At 45.6% G+C, this 11102-nt stretch overlaps 1 protein-coding gene across 1 annotated transcript; it reads right to left on the bottom strand.

The window, feature by feature from the left end:
* Window positions 1–380: 380 nt before the first annotated feature.
* On the bottom strand, window positions 381–8011 carry LOC135977189 (uncharacterized). Its single transcript, XM_065576512.1, has 2 exons — window positions 1967–8011; window positions 381–1032 (listed from the first exon to the last, which is right to left on the bottom strand). The coding sequence occupies exons 1-2, from the start codon at window positions 2514–2516 to the stop codon at window positions 530–532; spliced, it is 1053 nt and encodes a 350-aa protein (XP_065432584.1). The 5' UTR covers window positions 2517–8011; the 3' UTR covers window positions 381–529.
* Between the last annotated feature and the right edge of the window lie 3091 nt (window positions 8012–11102).

Below are 11102 nucleotides of genomic sequence, written 5' to 3'. Positions count from 1 at the left end.
CATTTGGACGTTTAAAAGCGCGCTGGCGCAGCTTACTGACTCGCTCAGACCTCAGCGAAAAGAATATCCCCATTGTTATTGCTGCTTGCTGTGCGCTCCACAATATCTGTGAGAGTAAGGGGGAGACATTTATGGCGGGGTGGGAGGTTGAGGAAAATCGCCTGGCTGCTGATTACGCGCAGCCAGACACCAGGGCGGTTAGAAGAGCACAGCAGGGCGCGGTGCGCATCAGAGAAGCTTTGAAAACGAGTTTTGTGACTGGCCAGGCTACAGTATGAAACTTCTGTTTGTTTCTCCTTGATGAACACTCCGCCCCCCCCCACCCAGTTCACTCTACTTCCCTGTAAACCAACCACCCCACCCTCCCCTCCCCCCTTCGAGCACTGCTTGCAGAGGCAATAAAGTCATTGTTACTTCACATTCATGCATTCTTTATTAATTCATCACACAACTAGGGGGATAATTGCCAAGGTAGCCCGGGATGGGTGGGGGAGGAGGGAAGGAAAAGGACACACTGCAGTTTAAAACTTTAACTCTTATTGAAGGCCAGCCTTCTGATGCTCGGGCAATCATCTGGGGTGGAGTGACTGGGTGGCCGGAGGCCCCCCCATCGTGTTCTTGGGCATCTGGGTGAGGAGGCTATGGAACTTGGGGAGGAGGGCTGTTGGTTACACAGGAGCTGTAGCGGCGGTCTCTGCTCCTGCTGCCTTTCCTGCAGCTCAACCGTACGCTGGAGCATATCAGTTTGATGCTCCAGCAGCCGGAGCATCGACTCTTGCCTTCTGTCTGCAAGCTGACGCCACCTATCATCTTTGGCCCGCCACTTGCTCTGTTCATCCCGCGATTCAGCCCGCCACCTCTCCTCTCGTTCATACTGTGCTTTTCTGTAGTCTAACATTGACTGCCTCCACGCATTCTGCTGTACTCTTTCAGCGTGGGAGGACATCTGGAGCTCCGTGAACATATCATCCCGAGTCCGCCGTTTTCTCCTTCTAATCTTCACTAGCCTCTGTGAAGGAGAAACATTTGCAGCTGGTGGAGGAGAAGGGAGAGGTGGTTAAAAAAGACACATTTTAGAGAACAATGGGTACACTCTTTCACTTTAAATTTTGCTGTTCACATTACACAGCACACGTGCTTTCGTTACAAGGTCGCATTTTTCCTCTTATATTGAGGGCCTGCCGGTTTGGTGTGAGAGATCACTCACGCAGTGCCAGGCAACAGATTTCGGCTTGCAGGCAGCCATGGTAAGCCACAGTCTTTTGGCTTTTTTAACCTTCTTAACATGTGGGAATGGTTTCAAACACTAGCGCCCTCATTTCCCATACCAAGCACCCGTTGGGTTGGCCATTTAAAATGGGTTTGCAATGTAAAAGGAGGGGCTGTGGTTTCCGGGTTAACATGCAGCACAAACCCAACTAACCCCCCTCCCTCCCCCCACCCAATTATCGGAGATGATCACTTCACCCCTCCCCCCCCCACCGCGTGGCTAACAGCGGGGAACATTTCTGTTCAGCAGAGCAGGAAGGGGCACCTATGAATGTCCCCTTAATAAAATCACCCCATTTCAACCAGGTGACCGTGAATGATATCACTCTCCTGAGGATAACAAAGAGCGATAAGGAATGGATGTTGTCTGCATGCCAGCAAGCACCGGGACCATACGCTACCATGCTTTGTTATGCAATGATTCCAGACTACGTGCTACTGGCCTGGCATGGTAAAGTGTCCTACCATGGTGGACGGGATAAGGCAGCCCTCCCCAGAAACCTTTTGCAAAGGCTTTGGGAGTACATGAAGGAGAGCTTTCTGGAGATGTCCCTGGAGGATTTCCGCTCCATCCCCATACACGTTAACAGACTTTTCCAGTAGCTGTACTGGCCGCGATTGCCAGGGCAAATTAATCATTAATCATTAAACACGCTTGCTTTTAAACCATGTGTAATATTTACAAAGGTACACTCACCAGAGGTCCCCTGTGTGCCCTCAGGGTCTGGGAGCTCGCCTTGGGTGAGTTTGGGGGTTACTGGCTCCAGGTCCAGGATGATAAACATATCCTGGCTGTTGGGGAAACCGGTTTCTCCGCTTCCTTGCTGCTGTGAGCTATCTACATTATTTTCATCCTCATCTTCCTCGTACCCCGAACCCGGTTCCCTGTGTGTTTCTCCACTGAAGGAGTCATAGCACACGGTTGGGGTAGTGGTGGCTGCACCCCCTAGCATGGCATGCAGCTCCACGTAAAAGCGGCATGTTTGCGGCTCTGCCCCGGACCTTCCGTTTGCCTCTCTGGCTTTGTGGTAGGCTTGCCTTAGCTCCCTAATTTTCACGCGGCACTGCTGTGCGTCCCTGTTATGGCCTCTGTCCTTCATGGCCTTGGAGACCTTTTCTAATATTTTGCCATTTCGTTTACTGCTACGGAGTTCAGCTAGCACTGATTCATCTCCCCATATGGTGAGCAGATCCCGTACCTCCCGTTCGGTCCATGCTGGAGCTCTTTTGCGATCCTGGGACTCCATCACGGTTACCTGTGCTGATGAGCTCTGCGTGGTCACCTGTGCTCTCCATGCTGGGCAAACAGGAAATGAAATTCAAACGTTCGCGGGGCTTTTCCTGTCTACCTGGTCAGTGCATCTGAGTTGAGAGTGCTGTCCAGAGCGGTCACAATGAAGCACTGTGGGATAGCTCCTGGAGGCCAATAACGTCGAATTCCGTCCACACTACCCCAATTCCGACCCACTAAGGCCGATTTTATCGCTAATCCCCTCGTCGGAGGTGGAGTAAAGAAACCGGTTTAAAGGGCCCTTTAAGTCGAAAGAAAGGCCTTCGTCGTGTGAACTTGTCCAGGCTTAATTCGATTTAACGCTGCTAAAGTTGACCTAAACTCGTAGTGTAGACCTGGCCTCAGAGAGATCCCACAAAACAAAGATAGTGAGGGAGTTCCCCAGGCTCATGGGTGGGGGTTTTGAAGGGATGAGCTGCCCAACAGAGTTAGACTGTGGCAGAACTGCAGGTGAAATTTCTACTGCCTGAAAAGGCACTTCCTCTTGTAATCATCAAATTAGCATAAATTCTATTAACAGTTTCCCAGACAAGACATTTCAAGGCTTTCCCCCACCCCCACTGCAAACAAAAGGGAAGATAATTACTTTGCAATAAAGAGACTGGCAAAAGGGCCTTAGTTGCCAGTTATTTTTCTCCTTTGAAATAACAATATATATGAAAGGGACCTCCAGTTCCTCTATTCTCATCTTGCAACAATCAATCATGCTGCTACTGAAAAGGAGAAAAGAAGAGGAATTCTATAAATTCTCCATGGAGTTGGGTGGGGCTGAGCTAACCAGAGCCAGACTGATAAGTAGTCAGACCCCCTTGATGGCTGCTGACCTGTCTAGACAAAACTGTAAGCGTTTCCTGACAGGCTTTGTTCTTCATGGGCCCCATTGATACCTCCTTGCACTCCTATATGACAATTTTTTAATGAAAGATACATTTGTCCTATCCAGCAGTATCACCACTGACTCTGATATCATCTTGTCTCCTATACTAATCATGGGTAGACCTGATCAGTACTTGACCAGGTGACCTCCACCTGCTGTAGGAAGCTCCTTTTTGGTCAGTCAGTGTAGACATGATGCCCTGACAATGGGATAATGTGGTGCTGTGAATTCTAGATTAGGTGTAAAATCAAGAACATGAGCATTTGTGGCTATCAAAGACCCCATGTCACTATTCACAAGAACAGAAGTATTGGCCCAATATGGAGTCTCTTTCCAATCTGCATAATCATATTCTTCCTCCTTAAACTCCCTTGAACTTTGCTATTATTCACTGCCTGTCCTAAACCGTTGCTGCACGTTCCACCCCAGAGGTGGCTACATTTTGGAAGCAGAGTCTCTTCAAAAATTCATTAGTGAGATGATCTCTATATATAGTCTGCAAAATGCTTTGTGATGGTTCTGGATGAAAGGCGCTATTGAGAAGCATAGAGCAATATTATTACACAATAACTCAAAGTGCTGTCAGAAATAGTGGAAAGAATCCCCAAATGGTTATAATTAATTCCTGAGATTAAAATTCCATCCAGGACCAAGTCTTATTTTCCAGAACTAGAACTGGCTGGCCAGAATTAAGCCAAGTTGTCCAGGACGGGGTGTCATGGTCCTTAATTAAGTTATATCTTCAGCCCCCCTACTCTGTATTGTATCACTGAAACTCTGTGCTAGAATATTATCACAGAAGGAACCTTTCATTGCAGACAGTGCTATTTACATAACATTGGACATAATTCCTAAAGATACAGATTTGCTTAAAGTCACACAATGAATCTGTGGTATGGCTGTGAACAGAAACTCTCTCCTGTGTCCTGATCCAATGCTTTAACCACAAGACTGTCCTTTATCAGATGAGAGTTGAGACGAGAGACAGTGCGGCAGAAAGATACAAGGCTGTTCTAGACCGTGGGAGCTGAAGAGGAAAAGGCCCTTGTGCTGCAGTGGAGAGATTTGTGGAGAGAGTAGAGAAGAGGGGAATGCTTAACTTTTAGGTGCCTGCCAGCCAGTGGAATCCTCAGCCCTGAGTTAAGTGGCAGTATAAAATGCTGGGGTACCTATCCCCATAGCCATGAACCAGCTCCTGGAATTAGGTGCCTAAGCCAGGTTAGGTCAGTCATTTCTTACAAATATTTATTTATACAAAGTGGAACAGTTCCAACAGGAGAGACTGAGAGAGTTCCATGTGAGCATAGCTAATAGCCTAGGGATTAGGGCACATACCCTGTAATATGGGAGACCCAAGATCAGCGCCCTACCCCAAATCAGTAAACAGATCTCGTACCTCCCAGGTGAATGTCCTAAATGCTATTAAGTATTCTGGGACACACATAGACACACCCAGTCCAGAAAATTCCTGATTTGGTTGCATGCACGGACTCCCTCCCCCACCTGTCTTTTATGCAAGTCCTTATATGGTTGGTGTACTCTGAGAAGGCCTACCGGATTGGGCCCTGCAGTCAAGATAGGTGGGGGAATGCCTAGTTTGTGAATCCAACAAGGACTTAGGCGTGAGCTAGGACACTGAGCGGCTTCACAGCATCAGCATTTAGGTGGATTTGGGCATGTCCATCAACTGGAACTTAGGTGTCTACAGAGATAGGGAGGAGCTGAGCAGGGGTTCTGAGGATCTCAATGGCACCTAAATAATGGGCTTAGGTGCCTGAGTCCTTTTGTGGATCTATCCCTTTGCGACTCAAAGCTTTGGGTGTGCAGTGGCAGGTTATCCTTCCATCCCTCCAAAGAGCCAGACTCTGCTTCAAATCTGGTTCAATGGCTCCTTGAGAATAGGATTACGATAGCAACTGTGAAAAAAAGGGGACGGGGGTGGGGGGTAATAGGCACCTATATAAGAAAAAGTCCCAAAAACCAGGACTGTCCCTTTAAAAATGGGACATCTGGTCACCCTACCTGAGAAGGACTCGGAAAAATTACATATGAAGACAGATGGAAGAAAAGTAATTTGTGTAACATTGAAAAACATTATGCAAGAGATGAACATGGTCACTCTTTACAACCACCTAAAGGACAGTAATATGAAGGAAGAGACAGAAATTACTTATAACTGAGACTAATAAGAAGGCATAGAATAATGGGCTACAATTTAAAAGAGATTTCAGTTTGTTACAAGAGAAAAAAGCCTTTGATTCCTCTAAACCAGGGATCTCAAACTCAAATCACCACGAGTGCCACATGAGGACTAGTACATTGGCCCGAGGGCCGCATCACTGAAATCTTTTCATACAACAATACAAAAGTATAGTCAAAAATGAAAAAAATGAAGCTTAATATAGTATGCTATTAAAAGTCAATGTATTAACTTTTTAAAAACTGTAATGCGAAGAGGGGTTTTAATAAAATATAAACACCTGTTACTATTCCTTATGTGGTCAGTAACACTGATGATGATCTACACTAACGGTCTATCAACATAGCTGTAATGGCAGGAACTTTTAAAAGTAACTATTCATACAAAATACGTAGCCACTTTTAACAAACATTCTTCCCAACTACTCACAGCAAAGAATCATACATGCTGAACTTCATACCTCAGACTGCTCATCTAGTCCATGAGGCCCTGCCTCTTCCCACCCCTTCCCTGCTCCTATTCCAACCCCTTCCGCAAATCCCCACCTCTTCTCCGCCTCCTCCCCTGAGCATGCCGCATCCCCGCTCCTCCCCCCTCCTGGAAAGTCCTAAGCGCTGGGAGGTAGGCAGAGGAGTGGGGATGCGGCGTACTCGGGGGGGCAGAGGAGAGGGGACAGGGGGTGAGGGGAGCTTGGCTGCTGGTGGAGTCGGCGCCTATGGCGGGCCGCAGGAAATAACTCCATGGGCCGTGTGTTTGAGACCCCTGCTCTAAAGTATACCCTGAGAGTGGCACAACTTGCCTAGAGGTAATTATGGTTTAGGATGATTTTGTAGTTAAATCACAGGACCACGTGCTGGGAGAGCTAGTTTCTATTTCTGGTTCTGCCATTGACTCTCAGTGTGACTTTGGGCAAGTAATCGCCCTTCTGTGCCTCAATTTCCCTATAGAATATGGATAATTTTGACCTACTTTCATGAGGAGTGAAGTAATTAAGCTTTATTCATTAATATTTGTAAAGGGATTTGAGGTTCTCAGGTGGAAAATATTATAGAAGTGCAAAATATTAATTTATTATTAGTTAAACTAGACAAGGCCCTGTAACCTACAAGACACAGGTTTTTGTGAAACAGACTCTATTATAGACAGTAATACACTTTATGAACTCGCTTCTCCACTTAGTAATTTTAAGCATTTAGTTCTGCTTTATAATCGCTAATATCCATCCTTCAGTTACCCACTGTTTTGTTTCAGCGTTAAGAGATTAAAATGTATGATTATTTTATGGTTATGTGAGTTTGTTTTGTGTAATTGTTGGCTTTTATTTGTTTTTATTTTAATGTGGTGCACATTATTAAATGTCTCAGAATGGATCACACATGTAGGATATGAAATGCGTTCTTGCTTTTTAGAGCAGAAGGGACGGATCTTAAACTGTTTTTCAGATCAAGGTTTCAGGGAGAAATCTCTTGAGGTATCATTGTTCCGAACTGGGAGCCCTTAAATGGTCTAATTTGTATGTTAAAGGACTCTGGGAGGCAGCTTTATCTAGCGGTTAAAATAAAGGACTCAATAGATGGAAAAGAATTTTAGATTATCCAGTTTACCTCCCTGAAAGCTGAGGTGTTGGGTGAGAGTCAGGACTCTTGGGTTCTATTCCTGATTCATTGTGTCCTCTTCTGCTCAGCTTTCCCTCAATAATTTCTTCATAATCAAAGACCTACTTACACACACAAACCAACCTATAAACTAGTCAAGCTATTCCTTTGACAAGCTGTGAAGGGAAGTGAGATTTCTACTGTTATTTTTAACTAACTGGGAGAAGCTCAGATGCTAATTTGATATTGGCCTTATAATAAATATCTAAATAGACAGTTAGACCTTCAGCAAGTTACTTCACCTGTATCTCTCATTTTCCCCATCTGTAAAATGGGGCTAATCTAACCTAAACTGTCTATCTAATCTGAATTAATCTATCTAATTTAGTGCTTGCTCCTGTGTTATCTAAATGCTGATTAAGAGTGCCTCAACTAGAGTCAGACCCAGCTCCCACTAAAGTAAATGGAAATACTCCCATTGACTTCACTAGGAGTTGTCAGGCCTTTTTTTGGTTCCCAATTTGAGCACTTTAGGCCATATTTTCAGAGGTCCTGACACCTGAGTTCCTGTTGACTTCAACTAGAGCAGTGGGTGACCAGGTCTTCTGAAAACCAAGCCCAAAATGTCTCAAATGGGGCACCCAAAAATTAAGGCACTCATACTTGGTGGCTACTTTTTAAAATTTCAGAGTAGCAGCCGTGTTAGTCTGTATCCGCAAAAAGAAGAACAGGAGGACTTGTGGCACCTTAGAGACTAACAAATTTATTAGAGCATAAGCTTTCGTGGACTACAGCCCACTTCTTCGGATGCATATAGGTAAATATCTGTGAGGCACTTGGAGGTTATCAGATGAAAAGGACAGTATTATCATCCTCAGAGCCAATGAATCTTGTTTTTTTCCTGACTCAGAAGGTGCCAGAATTTGTGAGCTCACAAGCAGGTAAAATATCACACTGTTCCTGTTGAGTTTAATGACCATGTGTCCTATCACAGTGCGTTTTTTCTCTTTATTATCCTGTATCACCATTTTTCATTGCTTTAGGCTCATTATAAAGCGAGGTATTAGAACAGTTTTACCAGGAAGAATGGGCATTAGGGCACTACCTTAATACCTATTGGGGTAATATCTTTTATTATGGGATCATAAAATTTATTTGTGAAAGAAAGCTTCCACAGAGGTCTTCAGGTTTGGGCACATCTCAGAGCATTTTTACACTGCTCAGCAGTGCAGACTACTGGGTTGTGAATAGCAGTGTGCACAAAAGTGCTGCGCTGTAGCTCCCCTGTGTGAATGGTGTGAGCATGAACTATACAGTTTCTAGTTTGCATTAACATAGGCCCCTGCAAACAGGATTACATTAGTCCAAAGTAGGAACCTTTTAGTTCGCACCTGCAGTGTCCACATGGGGGTGTTACAGCACTGCACTCTGGTGCACCCTGCTACATACCCTGTAGCCCAAACTGCAGGGCCGCCTAGGTGTGCCTGGTTTATAGAGCACTTTTGCAAACTTTAGAGCATTCTATGTTTACAATACATAGCGGCACTGCTATGGGTACCCGCATGGCCCCAAAGTATGCCAACATTTTTATGGCTGACTTAGAACGCTTCCTCAGCTCTCGTCCCCTGGCGCCCCCTCCTCTACTTGCGCTACATTGATGACATGTTCATCATATGGACCCACGGGAAGGAGGCTCTTGAAGAATTCCACCTGGATTTCAACAATTTCCATCCCACCATCAACCTCAGCCTGGACCAGTCCACACAAGAGATACACTTCCTGGACACTACAGTGCAAATAAGTGATGGTCACGTAAACACCACCCTATACCGGAAACATGCTGACTGCTATACTTACTTACATGCCTCCAGCTTCCATTCATGACACATCACACGATCCATTGTCTACAGCCAAGCTCTAAGATACAACTGAATTTGCACCAATCCCTCAGACAGAGACAACACCTACAAGATCTTTATCAAGCATTCTTAAAACTACAATACCAACCTGGAGAAGTGAGGAAACAGATTGACAAAGCAAGACGGGTACCCAGAAGTCACCTACTACAGGACAGGCCTAACAAGGAAAATAACAGAACACCACTGGTCATCATGTACAGCCCCCAGCTAAAACCTCTCCAGCGCATCATCAACGATCTACAACCTATCCTGAAAAACAATCCCTCAGTCTCACAGACCTTGGGAGGAAGGCCAGTCCTCGTTTACAGACAGCCCCCCAACCTGAAGCAAATACTCACCAGCAACTACATACCACACCACAGAAACACTAACCCAGGAACCAATCCCTGTAACAAACCTCGTTGCCTACTCTGTCCCCATATCTACTCTAGCAACACCATCAGGGGACCCAACCACATCAGCCACACCATCAGGGATGCATTCACCTGCACATCTACTAATGTGATATATGCCATCATGTGCCAGCAATGCCCCTCTGCCATGTACGTTGGCCAAACCGGACAGTCTCTACGTAAAAGAATAAATGGACACAAATCGGACATCAGGAACGGTAACATACAAAAGCCAATAGGAGAACACTTCAATCTTCCTGCACATTCTGTAACAGATTTAAAAATAGCCATACTTGAACAAAAAAACTTCAGAAACAGACTTCAAAGAGAAACTGCAGAACTAAAATTCATTTGCAAATTTAACACCATTAATGTAGGCTTGAATAGGGACTGGGAGTGGCTGGCTCACTACCAAAGCAACTTTACCTCTCCTGGAATTGACACCTCCTCATCAATTATTGTATTGGCCCTGTCAGTGCTGGTTCTCCACTTGTGAGGTGGGATGAACTGGGACTGTTCTTAATATGGTCTTTGAAGGCTGAGAGGGGAGTGTTGGCCTGGGAAGGTTGCAGGGGAGTTTGGCCTTGAGGGAGGATACCTGAGCATGTAATGTGAGAACGCAGGAAGGTGGTTGGAGACCAGGTGACACCTCTGCCTGGGGAAACTGGACAAAGGCTGGGGGAGGAGCCGGAGAGAGGCTGGGTGAGAGACGCTGGAGGGAGTTAGTGTTTCAGGAGCTGGCTGGTGTAATGGAGGGGAGCCCAGACGGAGCTCTGACCCCCCCAGTGGGGCTGTGGTGCCCTTGGGACCCCAAGATGGACCTAACTGGGGGAGGGAATCCTGTTGTCTGTACCTGCAAGACCTGTCTTGGACTGTGTTCCTGTCATCTAAATAAACCTGCTGCTTTACTGGCTGGCTGAGAATCATAGGAAGCCAGGGGTGCAGGGCCTTGTCTCCCCCCACACTCCATGACATGAGGTAACTCCCTTCTTTTCATGTGTCAGTATAATAATGCCTGCATCTGTAATTTTCACTCCATGCATCTGAAGAAGTGGGTTTTTTACCCACGAAAGCTTATGCCCAAATAAATCTGTTAGTCTTTAAGGTGCCACCAGCCTCCTTGTTGTTTTTGTGGATACAGACTAACACAGCTACCCCTCTCATAGATGGTAGCTATGGTAATACAAACAAATAATAATAGTAAAGTTAAGCATGTGTGTGTTTATAGAATTGGATCCTAAGATTGTAAACTAATTGGTGCAGAGTCTGTCTTTCACCATATGTCTGTACAACAGCTGGCTTGGGATGGAAAATACTGTAAAGGATGTGACTGGGAAGAGGCAGACTATAATTATCCCGTGTTGAAATATGGCCAGGTCCTTGGAACTAACAGTCTGACTCTTATGAAAAATGCAATGACAACAAGTGCACATGACCTCAGTTTTATGTCTCATCTGAAGAGAAACCTCTCCAAAAGGCACAGGGTCCCCACACAACAGACCTAGTTCTGCCCTTCCTCAGTTACTGCAGCTGTAGAACTGATAGATTAGCTAAGGTTT

This window comes from Chrysemys picta, chromosome 22, assembly GCF_011386835.1.
Source record: "Chrysemys picta bellii isolate R12L10 chromosome 22, ASM1138683v2, whole genome shotgun sequence".
NCBI lineage: Eukaryota > Metazoa > Chordata > Testudines > Emydidae > Chrysemys > Chrysemys picta.
The sequence above is the reverse complement of the archived record's forward strand: the minus strand, read 5'-3'. Positions and strand labels throughout refer to the sequence as shown.